This window comes from Cnephaeus nilssonii (assembly GCF_951640355.1).
Source record: "Cnephaeus nilssonii genome assembly, chromosome: 4".
Lineage (NCBI taxonomy): Eukaryota > Metazoa > Chordata > Mammalia > Chiroptera > Vespertilionidae > Cnephaeus > Cnephaeus nilssonii.
Genome location: NC_137075.1, coordinates 32,743,895 through 32,766,899, shown reverse-complemented (window position 1 = coordinate 32,766,899; position 23,005 = coordinate 32,743,895). Strand labels below are relative to the sequence as shown.

Below are 23,005 nucleotides of genomic sequence, written 5' to 3'. Positions count from 1 at the left end.
AGGGGCTAACTTGGTTCCAGGGCTCTGCCCCCTCTGTGTTCTGGTTTGCCCTCTTCCTTTCTTAGGCCCCTTCCACTCCCCTGGCTCTCACATCCAAACCTGCTCTTCATCCTCCCTCAGCTGCTTTCCAAAGCAGCTCCTCATTCTGCTGGAAGTCCTGGAGTGCAGGGGCACGGGATGGAGACTCCTGCCACAGGTAGGGGATGGGTAGGTAGGGCCAGCCTCCGTGGCACCAGGTAGTGTCTCTGCCTGGCTCCTTGTGTCTGTCTGCCTCTGTGTTTGACCATCCTTTCCCTCTGCCTGGTTCCCTTGCTCAAAGTCAGATCTGGCCTCTGCCATGTTTCTGCTCATCTTGGGGTCCGACATGCGTACATTTCATGAGTCTCTTGCCTTCTCTAAGCCTGACCTCTGCTTGTCCTCTGTCATCTCTGCCTCCACGTCTTCCTCCAGCGTCTTCATTGACCTCCCTCCAATCTCACTGTTCTCCTCATCTTTCCTGATTTTCTTTGCATCTGAAGGTGACCCAGGATTCTTTCCTTTGTCCGGGATCACCCCCTCAGCTCTTCCAGCTCCTCTATCCAAGGCTCACCCTCCTTTCTCCTCTTCCATCCCCTCTTAGCACCCTCCCCTCCTGTGGCTCAGCTGCCAGTTCCCTCTCACACCCACTGTCGCTGCCCTTCTCTCAGCGTCCAGCTCCTGCTCTGTCTTCTACTGTGGGAGCTTAGATTCTCTGGGTGTCCCTCTTTTTTCTCTACCAATATCCTCATTGCTCTCCAAGTCCTTCCTAAAAAGAGGAGTGTCCTAGGGTGGGAGAATGGAAAAGGTGCCAGGAGAAAGGTGGGAGGGCCTGTGGATCCTTTCTCCTTACTTGCAGCATCTTTTCTTTTTGTTGGTTTTCCTGGTCTTCCTGACCCCCAGTTCCTTCTCTCTCCACTGTCACCTCCTCAGGTCTTTCCTCAGGTCTTTCCTTTTCCCTTTCTCCCTTCTCCCTTCCCCTCCTGTAATCAGACACTGGCATCCCTCCTTCCTGGGATAGGCCCTTGCCCTCCCTCTGACCGTTGTCTTCAAAGCTCAGAGGTTGGGAAGGAGCAGGAAGTTGGTTGGGAGTGGCTGTGTGTGATGGGGTTGGGGAGATTCAGTCTAGGGTCGAAGCAAGGCTTCAGGAGTCTCAGCAGGAGACTGACAGTACCATTGCCCCCGAGCCCCTGCCCTCTATGGCCCGTCCTAGGCCTTTGCTAAGCAGCGCAGGTGTGTTAGTGACTCCAGGGGGGCTGGAGTTTAGTTGTAGGGGGGCTCGGTTCCTCCTCCCAGCCCTCCATCCACTCATCCCCTCCTCTTCCCCAGAGTCCTGCTAAAACATGACTCTTCCCCAGTCCCTCATCTACCTGCCTCCCCTGCAGATGGCCTGCAATAAATGGACCAAAGATCCCCCATTTCCAGCAAGTCCAGATGAGGAGGGTCTTTTGAACAGAAGTGATGGTGGGAAGAAATGAGGGAGAAGAAAGGATGGAGGGTGCCAGGCCCTGGGAGAGAAGGAGGAGATGAAGGTGGGCTGAGCGTACAGTTGTCCTGGTTAGCTGGGGAGAGGGGCACTGGCCTCTGGGGTTGGTTGGAGACAGTGGAGGCTGTGTCAAGAAGGGTAGTGGGCTACAGTTGCAAGTCCTTGTGCCCTCTCAGAGACCTGACTTGTCTGTGGTTTGGGGGTCATTACCCTACCTGCCCAAGGGACACACCTCAGAGGGTACACACTGACCCTCCTCCCCACGGCCCAGTCCCAGTACTGTCGGTGGTGGTGGTGAGGTAGCGTTGATCAGAGCTGGAACGTATGTCCGTAGGAGATGGGTTCACATGCTCTAGGCGAGTCTTAAGGTTTCCCTAACTCTCCTTAATCGCGAGTGTCTCTGAGCCAGGGAGAGGGCTGGGAGGAGAGGTGAAGGGAAGCTCCTTGAGGATGCTCAGAGCCTCACAGGCTCCCGGGGAGGCCTCCTTGGTCTGACCTGTGAAGCTGCCCCTCCTCCCCTCACCCCTGTGTCCCCCCCACCCCCTGTGTCCCAGTCCCTGTGGCTGGCGGGCAGTGAAGAAGAGACCAGAGGCAGGATCTCACTTCGAGGAAAATTGCTTTATTCTACTTCCTCTAAAAGGGCCGCTTTATAGGCTCCAGGACTGGGGTTCTGTTGGCACCCTCAGGACGGAGCAGATCAAGAAGCTGTGGCAAGGCTACTCCTCATTCAAGCCCTTTGGAAAGGAAACAAAGTCCAGCTTAGCTCTAGAAAGGTGGGCGCTGGGTAGGGATGGGCACAGAGAACCAAGGGGAGCCGGGGCACTTGGTGGGGTGGGGGACTACTGCGTGTCCTGGCAGGGGCCCCATGGTGTTGGGAGGCGTGTCCTAGGGATCGGTGAGGAGGGGAAGTTCTGGAAGGTAGGCTCTGGGGTCAGAGAGGGAGCTGTGTGGGTGAGGACAAGGGGTGCTCGGGATCCCACTTTAAGATTGCATTACAAGGGTGTAGGCTAAAACTAGTTGAAAGTGGAGACTAGCAGTTGGGAGAAACGAGCTGGAGTCCTCACAGAAGGAGGACTTCTGGGTATATATGCAGTGGGGGTCTTCTAGAGTTGCTGACCACCCTAGGGCTGGGGTTTGCAAAGTCATTGAAAGTGAGAGCTGGAAGAATCTTAGAAATCACAGAGGACTGAGTCACCTTGCCCTCTAGGGCCTTGTGGTTCGGTTGTGGGGAATGAATAAAGAGGAGGCATCCCTTGTGTGGGGGCTGAGTCTGGGCACTGATGTGGGAGGTTGTGCTACCATGGGGGTCACTAATAAGGCCTGGGGGTAGGAGTGGGGAACCCACCTTGGTGCCGATGTCACGGCTCTTGGCCCGCAGCTTGTTGACCTGGGACTCAGCGATGTCAGCCCGCTCCTCTGCCTCATCCAGTTCATGCTGCACCTTGCGGAACTTGGACAGGTTGGTGTTGGCCTGCTCCTCCTGCAGGGGTTCGGGGGGAGAATGAAGTGAGAGAGGGCTCAGGGTCGGGCTCAGGGTCAGCCTCCGAGCCTGGGGCACTGGCTCCCGTGCCCCTCCTCCAGGCTCAGTCCCCAGCAAGGTCACTCACCGCCTCCTCCGCCTGGCGCTTGTAGGCTTTGACCTTCAGCTGCAGCTTGTCTACCAGGTCCTGCAGCCGCAGCAAGTTCTTCCTGTCCTCCTCCGTCTGGGGGTCAGGAGGGAGGATGGCACAGTCAAAGGAGGCATGCCCCCCACCTCCACTTGTCATTTTTACCCTGAGTGTAATATCCTGACCCAGTTCTACTTTCTGATCCTCAACAAACATTTAAGTTCTCCTTATAATTTCTCTCCCCCCGCCCCCCAAAAAAGTATAAATATTTTTAATGGTTTGTACCAGGAAAGGGTTTAGGGAGCTGATAGGATTTTCCAAATTGTGCACAAAATTGTGTGTGCATGCTGTTTCTGGGAGCAGGCCCTCGGAGGTCCTAGGGCCCCACAGAGGACAAACCCCTCAGTTCTAGAACCCAGCAGGTGCTGGCAGGGACCTGGACTGCAGGCATGATGGGGTCTCCCAGGCTGCAGGGATGTCATAGACTTGATAGAGATTAAGGACAAGTGTGCACAGAGGGATGGTGACTTTCTGGATTGGACAGAAACAAAATCTAAGTGAGAGTCTGATTCTAGAAAACACCATGGAAAGCTGAAGTCTACGCCTCATGTATGACTGAAAGTTTTGCAGTTTGTTTGAATGGCTTTGGTATGTTTTTGGTGTATTTTAGTGGTAATGGTGCCAGGCCACATACTTGCTTTCTGGTGACCTGTTTAGGGAGGGCTCTGTCTGCAGCTCTGTGTGTCCCAGGGGCTGGCCGGGGGTGAATGCTGAGGTGGAGCTCTCAGCCAGGAGTCGCAGAGACTAACCTCTGAGCCAGGGGACACTCAGGGCAGGACAGGGGTCGGGGATGTGGAAATGGGCATCCAGGGGTTGCATCCCACCCCTTGCCCTGAAAGAGGCTCACAGCGAACACTTCGTTCCTCTTGATTGGTTGTCACCCTGGCCTCAGGCCATGGTGCAGAGAGCCCAGACCAGCCGCACCTGGTAGGTGAGCTCCTTGATGCGCCGCTCACTCTTCCTCATGCCCTTGACTGACTCCACATTGCGCTTCTGCTCGGCCTCCAGCTCGTTCTCCAGCTCCCGCACCCGGGCCTCCAACTTCTGCAGCTGCTTCTTGCCGCCCTTGAGGGCGATCTGCTCAGCCTCGTCCAGCCGGTGCTGCAGGTCCTTAATGGTCTGTTCCATGTTCTTCTTCATGCGTTCCAGGTGGGCGCTGGTGTCCTGCTCCTTCTTCAGCTCCTCTGCCATCATGGCGGCCTGTGGACAGGAGAGAGGTGTGAAAGAAACGGGGCCCAGGTATCTTCTCCCTAAAGGATCACCTCTTTCCCATCCTGGCATTTGCTTCCTGAGGCCCTCAACCCCATGAAACTGCAGAGTCACCTTGTCCTTACAGCACAGTGGCCTGGCCTGGACCCAGAGCCCTTGTTCATGTCTTTAGGGGAGGCTGGAAGGTGCGGGGGCACTCACATCTGTGATGGCCTTTTTGGCCTTCTCCTCAGCGTTCCTGCACTCCTGCACCGCCTCCTCCACTTCTGACTGAAGCTGAGACAGGTCTGCCTCCATCTTCTTTTTCTGGTTGATGAGGCTGGTGTTCTGAGGGCCGGGGTGGGCAGAGCATGAAAATCACTGAGCATCATGACTGGCTCCCAAACCTCACCTGCTGGGTGCTGCAGCCTGTGCTCCCTCCAGGAATGCCCAGGGGAGCTGTTCACCTGGGAGTGCAGCAGCTGCACCCGCTCACTGGTCTCGATCAGCTCCTGCTCGGCCAGCTTCCGAGACCTCTCCGTCTGCTCCACCACAGCCCGCAGCTCCTCCAGCTCGGCCTGCAGCAGGTTGTTGCGCCGCTCCACGATGGCGATGTTCTCCTTCAGGTCATCGTTGACCCGGACTGCGTCGTCCAGCTGGATCTGGGTGTCCTGAGGATCAAGAGGATGAGCATGAGGGAGGGAGCTGACGTCTGGGCCCATCAGAACTGTTACACCAAACTGGATGCTGGTGGAGAGCCCATCATGGTGGCTCAGGAGGAGCCTGTGGGTTGCCTCACAATGGCCCTGGGGCAGGAGGGATTTGGAGTTGTCATGGGACATTAGCACCCAACTTGGCCACATGGAGGCCTTTCCCTCTCTGGGCAGCAGACTTCCTGCTTCCAAGAGTCTTCCTGTACCTTCAACAAGCTCTGGAGGCTCTTGACTTGCTTCTGGGCCTCGGTGGCAATGCGGTTGGCATGGCTGAGCTGGATCTCCATCTCGTTGAGGTCGCCCTCCATCTTCTTCTTCACACGCAGGGCCTCATTGCGGCTGCGCGTCTCCGCGTCCAGGGAGCTCTGCAGCGACTCCACCACCCGCAGGTGGTTGCGCTTGGCCTGCTCCATCTCCTCGTCCTTCTCAGCCAGCTTCCGCTCCATCTCTGCCTTGATCTGGTTGAACTCCAGCTGTGCCCGGAGGATCTTGCCCTCCTCATGCTCTAGGGAGGCCTAGGAGGGGGGCGGGGAGAGAGGATCTGAGGCAGAGAGTCAGGGCATGGGCTAGGGTAAGGGTCTGTCCAGGAATCATGGATACAAAGTGAATTCAGGAGTGGTGTAAGTAGTTCAGTCAAAAGGAGAAAGAAGAAAAGAGAATTTGAAAGAGGAAAAAAAATAGGCCTAATAGAAGGTGATTTAGGCCTCACAGAGCAGAGCTAGCAATGAAGAGAAAGAGGAAAATGAAGAGAAAAGGTGTTGCCAAGGAAACAGGCAATCAGGCACAGAATGTAAAAATCCCAAAGAGGGAGGCAGAGGTGGAAAAGGGAGGAAAGTGAAAACAGGAAATCTTTTCAAAGATGTAATAGGTACAGTGTTTGTGCGAAGGGAACTGAGTGGCCTGTTGGCTCGTTCCACAATATTTTGTTGAGTACCTACTATGTGCCAGGCACTGTTCTAGGCTCTGAGGACGGAACAGTGAACAAATCAGACAAAAGTGAGATGAGAACTGTGACCACAGCTTAGAGCTCCCCCCTCCTCCACACACACCTCGGCCTCCTCCAGGGCTGACTGCAGCTCCATCTTCTCAGCCTCCAGCTGCTTGCGGACTTTCTCCAGCTCATGGATAGTTTTCCCACTGGAGCCTAACTGCTCAGTCAGGTCAGAGATCTCCTCTGTGGGAGGGGCCAAACAACTCAGTTGGGGGCTGCCCTGGTCCATTGGGAAAGGACATGCCCCCTGCAGGCCCAGTGTGGTGCCAGGAGTGGCCATTCTTCCCTCCCCTCCCTGGCCTCGTGCCCCAGCGCACCCTGAAGGTTCTTGTTTTCCCTCTTGAAGGTCTCCAGGTGCTCCAGGGACTCCTCATAGGCGTTCTTGAGCTTGAAGAGCTCAGTGCTGAGAGAGCGAGCCTCCTTCTGTGAGGACTCCAGCTCCGACTGCGACTCCTCATACTTCTGCTTCCATTCGGCCAGGATCTGCAGGGACAGAGTCAGACTCAGTGCGCAGCCCCCTGCTCCACCTCCAGGGGCTGCCCAGGCCCCTTGCCTGGGCTCAGCCTCCTCCCTGTCTCCAAGGAGTTTGCTCCTGGCCTCATACTGATGCTGATACCCCTGCTCTGCCCCCTGGCTGTGGACCCACCAGAACCCACCTTGTCAAAGTTCCTCTGCTTCTTGTCCAGGGCCGCAGCGGCCGCGTTGGAGCGTTCCACATCCACCATCAGGTCCTCGATCTCGTTCTGCAGCCGGTGCTTGGTCTTCTCCAGGGATGAGCACTTGGCATTGACGGCCTCCACAGCCTCCTCAGCCTCCTGCAGCCGCTGGGCCAGTTTCTTTCTGCCCAGGGGGGTGGGTGGATGGTAGAAGAGGGGGGAAGGATGGAGGAGGGGGTATTTGGACAAGAGGAAATGACATGAGTCTTCGGGAAAACGGATCCTTAGAAATTCAGAAGCTGTGGGAGAAGCCTGAGGATGGGCCCCAGGGGGCAGAGAACTGAGTGGCAGAGTCTTGGTGGCAGGGTGTGAAGACCCACAGCACCCAGGAGGGCCTTCTGGGTGGCATCCCTCTAACCCTGGGCCAGCCTTTAGGCTGCAGACAGGGGGGGCACCGGAACTTCTGCAGGCCACCCCACCTTGCCTTGCCACAGCACCTGCCCCAGGTGGGAGCACTCTGCCCTCAGACAAACCTTTTGTTCGTCTTATATTCGGATGAGAAACATAATGCGAGCAAAAAGCTTCCCTGAGAGGAGAAGGACATGGGGCCAGGGCAGGGTCCTCCTGTGTTGTCAAAACCTAGCTAAGCATCCATCCCATGTGCCCAGTCTACTGAGGATCGAGCTGCGCTGCGTCCTGCCGGCAAAGGGGCCCCGGCCAGGGGCGGGCTGCCTGGGACTCACTTGGCCTCCTCGAGCTCCTCGGTGCGCTGGATGGCGTCCGTCTCATACTTGGTCCTCCACTGGGCCACCTCCGAGTTGGCCTTGGACAGGACGCGCTGCAGCTCTGCCTTGGCCTCTGTCTCCTCCTCATACTGCTCCCGGAGCAGGTCGCAGTCGTGCCGGGCTGACTGCAGGGCATGGGCCAGGGCATTCTTCGCCTGGGAGGTGAACACCAGGAGTTGGGAGGTGGGCTCAGCTTTCCTCATAAAGCATCAGCAGCCCTTGCCCATCCCCTCACCCTATTTTCAACAGCCTCCCCATGGCTCACCCAGCTCTAAACTCCAGCGGACCTGGAATGGTTCACTGAGTACTAATAAGAAAGTCTGCCCATGTAGCCCTGCACTATTTACAAAAAGCTTCATGCCCGTCACCCCTGTCCCCTCACTGCAGCAGGCATTATCATCCTCACTCCCATTTTGGGGGGAGAAGACAGAGGCTTAGAGAGGTTAGGTGGCCAGTTCGATTACCGGTCAGGGCACATGCCCCAGTGGCAAGATCACCAACCTCTAAGAGTCCGGTTAGAATTTGAGCCCTGACCTTTTTTAAAAGTCATATTTCCCCTTTTTCAGGAGCCCAGCAAAATGCTAGAAATAGGCTCCAGTGAGTTTCTCTCTCCAGGTTCAGACTGCTCTGCTAACCCAGGACCCACAGGCATCCTTAGCCCATGTCCTCCCTCACATCTCCCCAGGAAAGGCAGCAGAAAGCCTCAGGTTGGGGATCAGACTTAAGAGGCATGTGGTGGGGTCTAGGCTATTATCCCTTCTGGAATTCTGGGAGAAAGGAAATAATGGGATGCAAGGCCAGTGCTATGTTCCTGGCAGAGGGCCACGTGGCCCGAGTCTAGGCCTCACCTTGACCTCCTCTTCCAGCTGCCGCTTGAGGTCCTCCAGCTGCTGGGTGTAGGTGAGCTTGCCTCGGGTCAGCTGGGAGATCAGCGCCTCCTTCTCATCCAGCTGTCGGGACAGCTCACCTGGAAAGTCACCGAGACACACTCAACTCTTGAAGGCCAGGCACTCCTCTCTCCCCTGATCCTTCTCCTAACCCTCAGGCTCCATTCTCTGGAGAGGTATGTGTATGTGTATGTGCTGGGGTAGCGCTCACCATTCTCAGTTTGCAGCTTGGCCCGCTGGCTGGTGAGGTCATTGACAGAACGCTGGGTCTCCTCAGCTCTGCTCCGGTGCTCATTCATCTGGTCTTCCAAGGTCCGGCACATTTTCTCCAGGTTAGCCTGACAGAGGAAGGAGAGTCAAATGATGGTTTCAGGAGGCACTGAAAGGGGTTTGATGGAAGCAATTAAAGGAGAAGGAAGAGGCACCCTGGTCAGTGTGGCTCAATTGGTTTGGTGTCGTCCCATGCACCAAAAGGTTGTCAGTTTGATTCCTGGTCAGGGCACATGCCCCAGTTGCAAGCTCCATCCCTGATAGGGAGTGTGCAGAGGCAGCTAATCAATGTTTCCCTCTCTCTCTCTCCCTCTCCCTACCTCTTTCTCTAAAAATTTATAAAAATATTTTTTTAAAAAGAAAAGGAGAAGGAAGAGGAAAGGCATGGAAGGAAGGAGAGGATCAGAGAACCGGGTAAAAGAAGGAAAGTGGGAAACTGAGCCCTCAAATAAAAGAGGAGACATGTGGAGATGGGTGGAGGGAACTGGAGGAGGGGAGGCTAAGCACAGGCCCACCTTGGCCTTGATGATCTGCTCCATGTTGGAGGTGACATCGTCCAGCTCCAGCTTGAACTCGCTCTTCTCCTTCTCCAGCTTCTGCTTCACACGCTGCAGATTGTCAATCTGCTCGCCCAGCTCGGCCACACTGTCAGCATGCTTCTTGCGCAGGGCTGCCGCCGTGGCCTCGTGCTGCAGCGTGGCCTCCTCCAGGTCCCGCCTCATCTTCTGGAACTCAGCCTCACGCTTCTTGTTCATCTCAATCTGCACAGATGTGGCCCCGCCAGCCTCTTCCAGCCGCTCACTGATCTCCTCCAGCTCCCGGGACAGGTCTGAGCGCAGCTTCTCCACCTTGGCCCTGGCAGTGCGCTCAGCCTCCAGCTCCTCCTCCAGCTCCTCGATGCGTGCCTAGGCCCAGACACAAAAGGCTCAGCCTCACTGCCTGGAACCCTCCATGGGAGCCCCCTCCCCCGGCTCTAGAAGACTCCTGGCCTGTCTGGAACAGCAAGTCAGTTTAGTTCTACCAGTGGAGATATGGAAAGAAAAGGATTTGAGGGAGATGGTTTAGGCAGCCAAATTAGCCTTTCTTTAGGCCAGAACATTATGCATTCTCTTTACTGAAAGTGGTTGAAGAGGGACAAAGAGATCTGTTCTAGGGCTAGTTAAAGCAGTTTAGTGGGGAAAATAATAAAAGTTAGAGTAAGAGAACCACGTTTGTTTGACTAGACAACTAAAGACCCAACAGTGTTTGCTCTAGAAGTAACAAAGGACGTCATAGGCCATCAGGGCTGCAGGGACCTTAAAAGTTACCAGGTACAGAAGAGGACATGGAGACCCAGAGATCTGGAGTGGGCTTCCCTATGGTCACCAGCTAATCCAGATCTGAAATAGGAAGCCAAGATTTCTGCCTCCCTGACCTGTGAGCTTTTCAAGGTCTCTTCCTACATCATCCTTGGATCACCCAGTCCCTTATGGAGGTGTTCCATGGGGAAACTAGGATAGCCCAGTGCCTCCCTTGTTGGACCCATAAGCAAATGCCTGTAATGCTGGGGAGAAGACAGCCTGGAGGAGGGGGTTGGGAAGCTGAGTCTAGTGCCCACTCCGGGCATCTCAGACTTTACCTGAAGCTCTTTGAGCTTCTTCTGCAGCTGACTGCCCAGGGCCTGCTCATCCTCAATCCTTGCATTGAGGGCGTTCAGCTCAAAGTCCTTCCTGTGGGGAAAGAAGGAGGCTGAAGCAAGGGAGGTTGTTTGGGCTCTAGAAGGGCCCACCTGTGGTTGGAAATGGTAATAAAACAAATGAACAGCAGGATTTCAGCAGAAAAACTATTTCCAGGGCTGATGGAGGGTCCACCAGCTGAAGGATTGAAGTCCAAAAGGAAATGTGATGGGAAGAACATCGCAGGTAGAGTGATAGGACCTGGACTCTGAGGGACTCTCCCTCTTTGGTCTGTAAAATGAGAGGGTTGGACTAGATGTTTCAAAGGCCCTTTTAACTCCAAAGGTCTTTAATTCTGTCACTCTAACTTTGAATTTGGTTAACATTTCTGACCCTTTGTTTCTTCTTTAGTAAATTGGGGTTAAAAAAGCCATCCTTTAAAGGTGGTTTGAGGATCAATGGGATCATGTATTTACTCACTCATTCAACAAATACTGTGCCTGGGGAAGTGTGGAGACTTGTAAACTGATGTAACCCAATGACGATGTGGAGCCTTTCAAAGCCCTGACTCTAAAGCACCATAGGATCCTTGATTACCCAAGCATGTTCTGCAGGCTCACTGTTTACCAAGCTGGAAAGTAGAACTATACATTTTAGAAGGACTTGCAATTAGATTTAGAACCACACGTTCATGAGGGGAAAAAATGGCCCAGATCCTGCATAGCTCAAGTGTGATGGCTGACCCATTTCTCTGTGGCTCTCTGGGCTCTCCGTGAAGGACCTAAAAGAACTTTCTTGAGAGGCTTTTGTGTGGAGCATTCCTCCATGTTAACAGCTGGTCTCCAAAAAGACTTGTGTATAAAGGGGGTGAGCTGTTATTTTCCATCCCTTTTAAGTGCCCAATAGAAAAAAGGGCTTGAGGGATTCAAGTTAGACTTTACCAGGGAGAACTGCTGGGCCCTGATGTACATGTCTCGGGGAGGAAAGAGCTCTTCCTGGAAGCTTTGACCTGAGTTTTGCACTCACTTATTGAATCTAAATGAGGCTGTTACCTCTGAGGATGGATGTCTTGGGTCAGCTTAGACTGTGATCCACAGAACAGGGTGCTGGGCTGGGAAGGAAAAAAAGGCAACAGGGAGGGAAATACGCTACTTTTTCAGCCGCTCATCCAGCTGTTGCTTGGCATTCTCTAGATCCATGATGCCCTCCTGGGTCAGTTTCAGGTCACCCTCCAGCTTCCGCTTTGCTCTCTCCAGGTCCATGCGCACCTTCTTCTCCTGTTCCAGGGACCCCTCCAGCTGGTGGAGAGAAGGACTAGTGTGACGCATGAGAAGTATCCTGACTTGGTGATTTGAAAACTCAGTCACTCCTGGGGTTGGGGAATCCCAAGAGATGTTCAGGACTTGGGGAAACTGCCCCTGAGTGGGCCAAATGTTACCAGGGAGCTGGGAGAATGCCTAGCCATGTAGGGATGCTCAGTAACCGATAAAATGATAGAATGAATGACTGTGGGATGAAACCCCAAATCTGCATACCTTCATTCTGCGTAGTATAAACACCTACTAAATTTCAGGAGCCATACTAAGCACTGCAGAAACGAAACTAAATAAATCTAAGTTTCTGCCTAAAGGCAGCTCACATTCTTGTGGCTGAGACAAATACTTCAATAATGATAAGACAGAGTGAAAGTGACTCAACAGAGATGTGCACAAAGAACTATCTGTGGAAACAATGATCACTGAGAACAAGACCCTGCCTAAAATATCAGAAGCCCAAAGATCCTCTTTGAGGATTCTCACAAAATTCCCGGAGAAATGTATCATGTTCTTATGAGATAACCCTCTAAATCCAGTGGTTGAAGGTAGAGATATATATACTTGAATCTACTGTTGATCTACTTAACTCGCATTTGGTCATCCTTCTCCTTTTCTTTTTTTAAATATTTCAAGAAAAACAATTTTAAATATAATGTTACATGCAATAAATGTTAATATTTCAAGAAAAATGATTTAAATATAATAATATTACATGAAATAATCATTAATATTTCAAGTATCCTTCCCCTTTTCTATTCCCCAGCTCCCTTCTAGAAAGGTTTCAGGAAAGGGAGCACACTCCAATACCTCTGCACAAACACACACACACAAGCATAGATGGGCATGGTATATCTAGGCCCTGTGACAATCTACTCACATCGTCCACCTGCTGCTCCAGTTTGACCTTGGCCTTAGTCAGTGTGTTGACCTTGTCCTCTTCAGCCTGAAGGTCATCCAGGGCCTGCTGGTGGGCCTCTTGCAGAGCTTTCTTCTCTTTGGTCAGTTTGGCGATGATCTCGTCCAGCCCAGCCATCTCCTCTGTCAGGTTCTTCACCTGTCAACCAAGAACCCCATCCCTTTTAGGGTCAAAGGTCACAAGCCTGAGGACAGTTATGGAGATCTCCAATGCCAAGGACCACCCTGCTATCAGGATCCCCTGAGTGGCCTGGTATTGGTTAAGGTCGGTGTGGTCTTTGAATCCTGAGGAGACCTGGGCTGGCACCGAGGGAGCTGCCCTCACCTTGTTCTCTGTTGCGTGCTTCTCTTTCTCCACCTTGGCCAATGTCAGCTCCAGGTCATCAATGTCCCTTTTGAGTTCAGAGCACTCATCTTCCAGCTTGCGCTTCTTGGCAGTGAGCTCAGCATTCGTTTCCTCCTCGTCCTCCAGCCTCTCATTTATCTCCTTCACCTTGGCCTCTAGCTGGATCTTGTTCTTGATCAGCTGGTCACAGCGCTCCTCTGCATCAGCCAAGTTGTCTTGTTCCTGAGGGTGAGACACAGAGGGGAGGCTGTTCAGTGGGTGGGGTCTTTGCCGAGATAGGTGGAAGTGGGAGAGGCTCAGCCCTCTCTATAGGAGGGGAGATTCAGGACATCCCCCCACTGAGAAGAACTGCAGAAGGATGGGGAGGGGGTGAATTTTTAAAAATATATATTTTATTGATTTTTTACAGAGAGGAAGAGAGAGGGATAGAGAGTTAGAAACATCGATGAGAGAGAAACATCAATCAGCTGCCTCCTGCACATCCCCTACTGGGGATGTGCCCTCAACCAAGGTACATCCCCTTGACTGAAATCAAACCTGGGATCCTTGACTCCGCAGGCCAACGCTCTACCACTGAGCCAAACCCGTTAGGGCGAGGGGGTGGATATTAGGGCAATGTGGTGAGAGCTTTGGGGAATGGGAACAGAGGGTAGGGAACCAGAAGGCTCTTTGTTTGGCCCTCTTCATCTGGTCTCCTCCTTTGAAGAAAGGGAACTACATAAATATATATATATATATACATCATATGTTTGCAATGTGGTGAGATGGGTAGCTTTATTCCATTTAGGGATGAGGACAAAGAGATTCAAAGGTAATGCATGGTCTGCCCTGGAGCTGTGGATACAGGATGAACCGAGGTAGAAAGCCTGTGTTTTAAAAGTTATTTCTTTCTCCCCTTCCCATTTCTTCTCTTAAGGGACCCCTTTGGAGGCCTTTGAAAGTGTTGATTTTAGAATCCTCTGCCTGTGAGGGGACAAAATGGTGAGCCCCTGGGTGGAGAGGTGTAGCACAGTCAGGGCTGGGTGGAGAGGTGTAGCACAGTCAGGGCTGGGTGGAGAGCCAAAAGGGGCCCAGAGCCTCACCGCCTGCACTTGGAGCTGTAGGTCGTTCTTCTCCTGCAGCAGGGACACCATCTTCTCCTCCAGCTCCTTGCGGCGAGCCTCGGACTTCTCCAGCGCCTCTTTGAGGCGCCCAAACTCCTCCTTCATGGTGGCCATCTCCTTCTCTGTCTCTGCACTCTTCAGCAGAGGCTTGATCTTAAAGTACAGTTTCATCCAGGGCCAGTTCTTGACCCCCATGAAGGCCCGAATGTTCCACTGGATTATCAGCAGGGAGTCTCTGCAGGGGCCCAGTGAGAGGAGTGGTGAGAGGTCCCTCCTCCCTCCTTCCTGCTCTGAGGCCCTGACTCCTAGGCCCTTTCCTTCATCCATCCTGTTCTCTGACCATGAGCCCCACCCTCTGTCCCTATGAGACATTCCTGCCAGTCTCATTGTTTGAAGCTCTTTCTCCTGACACTGCCCCTGAACCAACCTGGGCCTCGGGTTGGCACCCTCCTTTTGCGATCTCTCACCTGCGTTCCAACAACTTCCTGAACTCCATTCTGGAGAGCACACCACGGGACTGGGCCTGAATGCGAGTGATGATGCGGCTCAGCTTCTCATCTCGCATCTCCTCCAGCAGCCCCAGCAGCCCCGCCTTGAAGAACACCTGCGAACAAGGGAGAGCCAAGGGGGTCGCAGCCTCAGAGAAGGATATCCAGGATGGAGGAAGAGGGTGGGAGACCCTGGCTGAGCTTCCAGGGGACCCATCACCTGCTCATTCCAGACCTGGAAGTGAAATGTGGAAGACAAGAGAGAAAGGAAGCCTGCCTTCCAGCCTTTGGGTTGAAACAGGAAGCCAGGAATCAGGGGTCTGCCTTCCAAACTCCCAGCTACTCTGCTCAACATGGCTGCACCCCCTGCAAGTCCACCCTGTGGAGCTCTAGACTCACCTTGGTGTGGCCGAACTTGTACTGGTTGTGGTCAATGTCCAGGGAACCTAGCAGCTTCTCTGCCCCTTTCCTGCTGTCAATGAACTGCCCTTCAGGGATGGCCGCTGGGTTCAGGATGCGATACCTGGGAGGGAGGTGGCCGAAGTCACCCACGTTCTGCACTGGCCGGCTCTTCTCACAAAATCTGGGGCCACCTGCCGACTCCATTCCCCACGAAGGCCACCTGGACTCCCCCTGTTCCCTGTACTCACCTCTGCCGGAAGTCTCCATAGAGAATACGGTTGGGGAAGCCTTTCCTACAGATGCGGATGCCCTCCAGCACGCCATTGCAGCGCAGCTGGTGCATGACCAGGGGGTTGTCTATCACCCCTGTGGCAGGAGGGAGGGAAGAGGAGTGTGTGGGAGAGCACTAGACTAAGAGCTACGTCCTGAGTTCTGATCCTGACTCTTCCACTTATAAGCCGGTAACTTTAGCAGGTTAGTTAATAATGATCTTTAATTACTTTTCTGTCTCTCTTTCTTTCTTTCTTTTCTTTTCTTTCTTTTTTTTTTTTTAGCTTTTAAGAGTAACCATAGGCTTTCACATTTTTTATATAGTTTATGCCTAAAGGGTAGCCATGGAAGATATATCCCATTTTCTAGAAAATAAACTAAAACAAGAGGGGTTAAGTTCAGAGAGGTTAAGGGACCTGACCAAAGTCACTAAGTTGATCAGAACAGAGCCAAGCCTTAGACCCAGGCCCCTGAGCCTCTATCTCCTTATCAGTAAAAAAGGAATAAACAACCCTTATATGTCTCATTGGGGGTTTTAAGGTATTCATGAGGTAATGTTAATCAAAGAGACTTATACGTTACCCTGAGTTACACATTTCAAAGGTAAGGTAGTATTGGGGCAAGGAACCTCATGGGAGATAGGAGAAGGATGTAATTTGGAAAACATGGTGGTGGGAGATTAGTAGATGCCTGTTCTTGGAGCAGTGAGTCTCCAGCAGTGGGCTGGTCCTGAGTTCTGGGGCTCACCTGGAGACTTGGTCTCATTGGGGATGATGCAACGCACAAAGTGGGGATGTGTACAGCGCAAGTTGGTCATCAGCTTGTTCAGATTTTCCTGTGATCCAAACAAAACAAAACAAAACAAAAACATGAGGGAAAAGTAAAGTAAGTGAAAGAAAGAGAAGTAAGAATGGGAGAGGAGAGGAAGAACAGGAAAGAGAGACTGAGAGAATACAAAGAACTAAAAAAGAATAGAGGAATGCTAGGGGAAGACATGGGAGAGGAGAGAGAGGATGGAAGGCAGGAGGGAAAGAAAAGAGAAGTGAGATGGGAACTGAGTAAGGGAAGAGACCAACAAATGAAGGGGAAGAGAATGGAAATGAGGAGATGAGCAGATAAAGAGTGGAAAGGATCACAAATGGAATGAGGAGATGGAGTGGGAGGAGTCAGGATGAACAAGGCAAAGAAGGAGCCATGTTGGGCTGGGGTCATACACTCACCCTGTGCACAGCTGATACGGTCTGAAAGGATGAGCCTTTCTTGGCCTTGCCTTTGCCCTTATCAGCAGCTGTGGGTAGGATAGTCAAGAGAAGGGGCACAAATAGGTATGTGGGGAGGCCAGGGCAGGGGTGAAAAGTCACATCCTCTATTAAAAAAAATAGGCACCCACAGTGAAGACCCTCCCTTGGAGTCCAAATGCTAGCAAGGATATGAACTAGAGCAGCGGTCGCCAACCGGTGGTCCACGGACCACTGGTGGTCCATGAGGTCCGAAAGGTTGGTGACTGCTGCTCTAGTTCATATCCTTGCTAGCATTTGGACTCCAAGGGAGGGTCTTCACTGTGGGTGCCTCAGTTTCTCCACCCAATTCTCTCTCAATGAGTCTGTAAACCTTGAGTACAGCCTAATATGAAAGTGATGGAGTGTAGCAATTTTCCTGCTTCAGATCCAGGGCAGAAATTCTGTTCCTTAGTCCCCTGGTTTCCAGTCTCTACTTACGTGCATCAGATGCAGCATAATTGGCAAACAGGTTGCTGAGCAGCTTGAGGGAGGACTTCTGGTACAAGCCCACCACTGTCTCATTGAGTGGGTCTTTGTTCTTCTGCAGCCAGCCCTGGATGTTATAGTCCACGGTGCCAGCATAGTGGACCAGGGAGAAGTGGGCTTCCTGCTTCCCCTTGATATTGCGAGGCTTCTGGAAGTTGTTGGATTTGCCCAGGTGGTTGTCGTACAGCTTGGCCTTGAAGGTCATGTCTGTGGCCTTGGGGAACATGCACTCCTCCTCCAAGATGGACATAATGCCCATGGGCTGAGGGTGAAAGGGAGAGCATCACTGAGCATGCCTCATATAGATGGAGATAGAGCCTGCTCTAGGATCATTATTTGCTTATGGAGATGCCCCTTTGGACATTAAGGTATCAGGGTCAGCTCTGAGCACAGTTATCTACTGTGCACAGCTGACACGGTCTTCCAAGGTAGAAGACTTTGCTTGATTTCAGAGGAACCTTTGTGAAAGTCTGGGAATGTTGATGCTATACATATCATTCATCACCCAGATCCCTGAGATGGAGGAGTTGAAAATAGGAGCACTCTTACAATTCCCCACCCTACCCTCCAATTTTCTGCTCCTTGGATGGGTAAGCCAGCGTGGTTAAACACACTGGCGTGGGAGGTCATTCTAGAGGTAGGAGGTCCTCTGTGTGCCTACTCTCAAGCCCTGGGAACTCAGCTCTCCTAGGTGCCACCCTGTCCTGGGTGGCTAGGACAATAGAGGGCTCTGGAAATTGGGGCTCCAGATGCTTTTGTTATCCAGATCCTGTTCCTTAGAAGGTATGGGGCTGCCAATTTCACTGGGGCGTTCATGTGGGTATGAGTGGACAGTTCAGGTGGGGCGGAGGCAGCACCTTCTCAATGAGGTCGATGCAGGCCTGCAGGTCCATGCCAAAGTCGATGAACTCCCACTCGATGCCCTCCTTCTTGTACTCCTCCTGCTCCAGCACAAACATGTGGTGATTGAAGAACTGCTGCAGCTTCTCGTTGGTGAAGTTGATGCAGAGCTGCTCGAAGCTGTTGAACTGCAGGGGAGATGAAGGCAGAGGCGGGTCAGGTAGGCAGATATCTGAATGGTCAGCCCAGTGAGGGGTGTGGCTGGTACCCTCCCCTGTCAGGGCAGAGAGGGAGTACCCCCTGAAGACAGGATGCTGACTGCCTCTGTCACTGCTGAACCCCACTTGCCTTTCTGGTGTCTGGCTTATGGCTTTCCTGTTGCATGTGCCGATGAGTGTGTTATTGTTCCCCCTACTCCCAGGGTTCCCCCTACTCACATCGAAGATCTCAAAGCCGGCGATGTCCAGGACTCCAATGAAGTACTGGCGCTGCTGTTTGGTCTCCAGGGTGGCGTTGATCCGTGTCACCATCCAGTTGAACATCTTCTCGTACACTGACTTGGCCAGTGCCCCAATGGCATATGACACCTGGAAGGTAGGGGAGAGACCCAGGTGAGCAGACTCATTGGGAAGAGTGAATTCCAAAGCTCCCACTCCACCATCATTTATCTTCTAAAGATGACCCACCTGCTGGACATTCTGCCCTTTGGTGACATATTCATTGCCCACTTTCACTCGAGGGTGGCACAACCCCTTAAGCAGGTCGGCTGAGTTCAACCCCATGAGGTAGGCAGACTTATCAGCCTCTGGAAAGAAAGGTAGCATAGTTGATAAAGAGATGACTCCTGACATATTTCAGAGGGAAGAGGAGCCCGGAAGCGATTAACCAAAGAACTTATATGCATATATGCATAACTCATGGACATAGACAATAGTTTGGTGGAGGCCTGGGGAGGGAACAGGAGCAGGGTGGAGGGGTTCAATGGGGGAGGGGCATTTGTAGTACTTTCAACAATATAGATAAATTTAAAAAGAGAGAGAGATGACTCCTCAGCAGATGCAGCCTTCAGCGACTCCACAGCTGCCCCCAGCATCCCAGACTCCCACCTTCCGTGCCATCCGGCTCAGCCTGCTCCTCTCGCTGCTTCTGTTTGAATTTCATATTTCCAAAGTGCATGATGGCACCGGTCAGCTTGTAAATGGAGTTCTTCTCCTCTGGAGTGAAGCCCAGCACGTCAAAGGCATTCTGTAAGAAAGCCCCATATTGGTGGACCACAGCAGAGGAATTATGGCAGGTAAATGAGTTCTCTCTTCAGTTGGAGAGAAAACCCCGTGAATTCTGAGATTCCCATACCCAGTGATGACTCCAAAACAAGGTGGGAGGTACCAGTGCAGGGTGAAGGACAGACCGCCTCAGCCCCCGGCGTCAGTGATCACAACTGTTCTCTGGAGGTGCTCTGGGTTACCCACGCATGTTTCCTACTGTTGCCCCTTTTCTAGGCCCCACACTTGCTTTCCTTCCTGGACCTTCCATGTCTGTCCATATATGCTGTTTACCTAACAGTGAGCCCAGCTCATGGAATCTACATGACCCTGCCCTCCCTCCTTCTCTTAGTGATGCCTTATTTTTTCACTTGTCTGCTTCTCTGTCCCATGGCTTTCAGCCCTCTCTGGTTTGATTGAACACCAAATACTGGCCAGCCTTATCTCATTATACCCATATCCCAGCACACTCTGACCAGAGGGACATGCAGGCCCTCAGGGAGCGACATACCACTATGAACAACAGACAGCCAATGTCAGCTCTACTCCTGGGCCAGTGGAATGCCCATTTTCCCCTCACCACCAATACCCTCACCTCTGGACTGGGTCCTTTCTTACACACTTACATCAGTGGCCATGAGCTCCTCAGAGTCATCAATGGAAGCCACAGTGGTCTCTCCTTGGGAGATGAATGCATAATCATAGGGGTTGTTGGTGATCAGCAGCATGTCTGGGGGAAGAAGATGTGATTAGGATATGGCACAAACCCCTGGCTCTCACTGCCACAGCACAGGGCCTGTAGAAAAGCACATGACAGGACTTAATGTGGCTCCACATCCCACAGAACTCAATTCAGCAGTGCCATAAACCCGGTGCATGCCAACAAGCAGCCCAAGCAGAAGGAACCAGGTTGCCATGGAGACCATTGGTCTCAGTTGGTAGTCTGACTCACCCAGAAGCTCAGGCTTTTTATTAGACAGGATTTGGTAGAAAATGTGATAATCTCTTTCTGATTTCAGCTGGAAAATAACTCTGGATTTTTCCAGAAGGTCTGTGAACAGTAGGGGAGAAGAAAGAGAGAAAAAGGACAAGAAAACAGAAATGAATGGTTATGTAGCAAGCAAAAGGTAGAGGCAGAGGGAGAGGGATAGAGGGAAGAAAGAGAGAGAGAGACTCATACACAGACACACAGAGATGGAGATAGAGACAGAGAGCCAGGACGAAAGAAATAGTCTCAGAGAAAGACACACAGATCTACAGAGTCAGAGAAGGAGAAAGACCAGAGGAAGTCTCAGAGAGAGAACTAAAGACACAGACACACAGAGACAGAAAGAGAGGGAGAGAGACTGAGGGCCAGAGGCCCAGAGAAAGACAGACAGAGAGAGGTTGGGATCAAGATGGTTAAAATGAGTGTGGGTTCAGGCTGAGCCCTAGCAGATTGATGGCACTCACAGGTCTCTATATCTGCTGATGCCAACTTGCCAGTTGCCCCAAAATGGATTCGAATGAATTTCCCCTGGTGAGACGGAGGAGAGTAGTGATGAGTTGAGGGAAAGTTCATATTTGATGCTATCCCTCGACCAGCCCAAATCCCAAGTCCAAGGTCAGGAACCACTCACAAAGCGGGAGGAGTTGTCATTCCGGACGGTCTTGGCGTTGCCGAAGGCCTCCAGGGCAGGGTTGGCCTGGATGATCTGGTCCTCCAGGGTGCCCTGCAGAGGTCAGGAGGATGGGAGGTGAGAGGACTCCCTTCCCTTTTTGCAATGTGGGCCCTTGAGGGACAACAGGCCTACCTTGCCTGTGTTCTGGTCCTTCTTGCTGCGATCCCCAATGGCAGCAATAACAGCAAAGTACTGAATGACCCTCTTGGTGTTAACTGTCTTCCCGGCTCCGGATTCTCCGCTGTCAGGACATTCAGGGGCTCATTAGTCAGTGCACAAACACTGCTGGGGGCCAACAAGCCTCATCAGGAGAGAGTGTCTGGTCCTACTTGACAGTGGGAGCCCTGGCGCAGGCAGCTGACAGATACTAAGCATCCCAAATACATAGCTGTACTTTGACATACCCAGGGTCAAGCGTAGCAACCAGGAAGGATGACACAAGAAGGTGCGGGGTTTGGGCAGGTGGAACCTGGTCTTAGCTGAGTAAAGTCAATCAGAGGAGATGGGCCTAGGCCATTTAGAATAAGAATGGATGGGACTGGAAGAATGGGCAAGGGAAAGATGGAAGAAAATGAAGAGTCAAAGAAGATATGGTGATACTGGGCTTAGGAATAAATGATGAGTTGGTGAAGAGTGGGTGAAGGAGATTGGAAAGGAAAAATAAGAGAGGGAAGGAAGAGAACAAAGAGAAGGTAAGGGGAAAGGCCAGAGAAGAAAGAGGAGCTGGCATGAAGGTGGAGGGAAAAGAGTGGGCTATGCATAGGGGCTGGGGATCCTGATGGGGCTGGGCTCAGGGAGATTCCGGAAGGGAACAGGGTAGGATCCACACTCACGTAATCAGGATGGACTGGTTTTCTCTGTCTGTGGGGAGAAAATGAAGAGGGAATCAGGAGCCACTCAGGATGTTCTTATTTGGTGTCCATCCCCCCATCTCCCCACTCCCTGACTTTCTCCAGGCCTGTCCATCTTCCAAACCCCTCAGGAGGAGGAAGAGAGCCAGCGTGTGCGTTTCCTCATGTGGGACTCTCAGGAAAACCTGTCACTTGGGGCCTGTCACCTGTCAGCATGTTTTGATAGGCGTTGTCGGAGATGGAGAAGATGTGGGGCGGTGCCTCGCTCCTCTTCTTGCCCCGGTAGGCAGCCACCACCTCCGCGTTGTACACGGGCAGCCACTTGTAGGGGTTGATGGTGACACAGAAGAGGCCTGAGTAGGTCTAGGAGTAGAAAAAGGGAAGTGAGTTGCCAATGGGAGGGATGGCATTGGAGTTAGAGAAAGATCACAGAGAGGAAGAAGAGAAAGGAAAATCTATGAATACATTAAATCTGAGTCGTGCCAGCCCCAGGGCATTAGAACTGAACCAAGGATGAAGGGACTACGACAGAGTGCAACGCTGTCTGGGCACAAAGAACAGAAACTCTCGTCTCCAGGAGGTAGGTGTGTATGGGCCAGGAAGCCACCAGATTCAAAGGGATGTCCTAGGTGGAGCACTCACGTAGATCATCCAGGCCGCATAGCGCTCCTTGAGGTTGTAGAGCACGGCGGGCTCGTGCAGGAAGGTCAGCATGGCCATGTCCTCGATCTTGTCGAACTTTGGCGGGTTCTGCTGCATCAGCTGGTCCTCCTTCACTGTCACTGTCTGCAACAGACCCCACACAGAGCCTACTGTCAGTCCTCCCTCAGCAGGGATAAGAGTTAGGCGAGCTACAGGACGATGGTATTCAAGAGAGAAGAGGCCAGGATCATAGAGAAGATACACTGGATGTTGGGAATGAGAATGGCTATTTGGAGGATGTGGATCCCTACCTAAAGGAAGGGAAAATCGGACTGTCCTCAGGCTTGTGAGGGGGGGTATCCAGGGAGGCCTCTTATGACAGCCCTGCCACTCACCTTGCCATTCTCGGTCTCGGCAGTGACTTTGCCACCCTCTCGAGACACAATCTTGGCCTTGACGAACTCTTCTTTGTCATCAGGTACGAAGACATCCTTCTTGAGGTCAAACGGCCGGGTCTGGGCTTCCAGCCGCTCCTTGTCTGACTTGCGCAGGAAGGGGGCAGCAGCCCCAAACACTGCCATCTCTGCATCCCCCATGGCTGTGTCTGCAGTGGGCAAGAGGAGGAGCCGGCTGCCCTCCCACCCACCTGTCCTCCCCTCTCCTCTTCTCCCTGAGATCTCCTCTATAGTGGGAGCCCCAGAGCCTAGCACCATGCTCAGGAGTCAGGAGGGGTCACTGGTAAGTCCTTTGTTTCTTGAGCTTATCCCTCAACCCAAGAATGCCTAGCAAATCTGTCAGGCAGAAGGAGAAACTAACTTTTTTTTTAAAAT

General features: G+C 52.5%; 1 protein-coding gene across 1 annotated transcript; it reads right to left on the bottom strand.

The window, feature by feature from the left end:
* Positions 1-2,217: 2,217 nt before the first annotated feature.
* On the bottom strand, positions 2,218-22,771 carry MYH7 (myosin heavy chain 7; the record flags this gene model as incomplete). The annotated part of the gene is made up of 38 exons (XM_079767721.1): positions 2,218-2,235; positions 2,847-2,981; positions 3,109-3,204; positions 4,093-4,368; positions 4,579-4,704; positions 4,824-5,027; positions 5,276-5,584; positions 6,119-6,243; positions 6,378-6,543; positions 6,717-6,900; positions 7,460-7,656; positions 8,350-8,468; positions 8,600-8,726; positions 9,174-9,563; positions 10,277-10,367; positions 11,466-11,611; positions 12,507-12,683; positions 12,870-13,112; positions 13,973-14,228; positions 14,461-14,597; positions 14,881-15,004; positions 15,132-15,249; positions 15,901-15,988; positions 16,374-16,441; positions 16,872-17,181; positions 17,777-17,947; positions 18,197-18,346; positions 18,446-18,564; positions 18,866-19,004; positions 19,648-19,751; positions 19,974-20,072; positions 20,474-20,537; positions 20,641-20,733; positions 20,815-20,923; positions 21,516-21,543; positions 21,740-21,896; positions 22,176-22,319; positions 22,571-22,771. The coding sequence occupies 38 exons, from the start codon at positions 22,769-22,771 to the stop codon at positions 2,218-2,220; spliced, it is 5,808 nt and encodes a 1,935-aa protein (XP_079623847.1).
* Between the last annotated feature and the right edge of the window lie 234 nt (positions 22,772-23,005).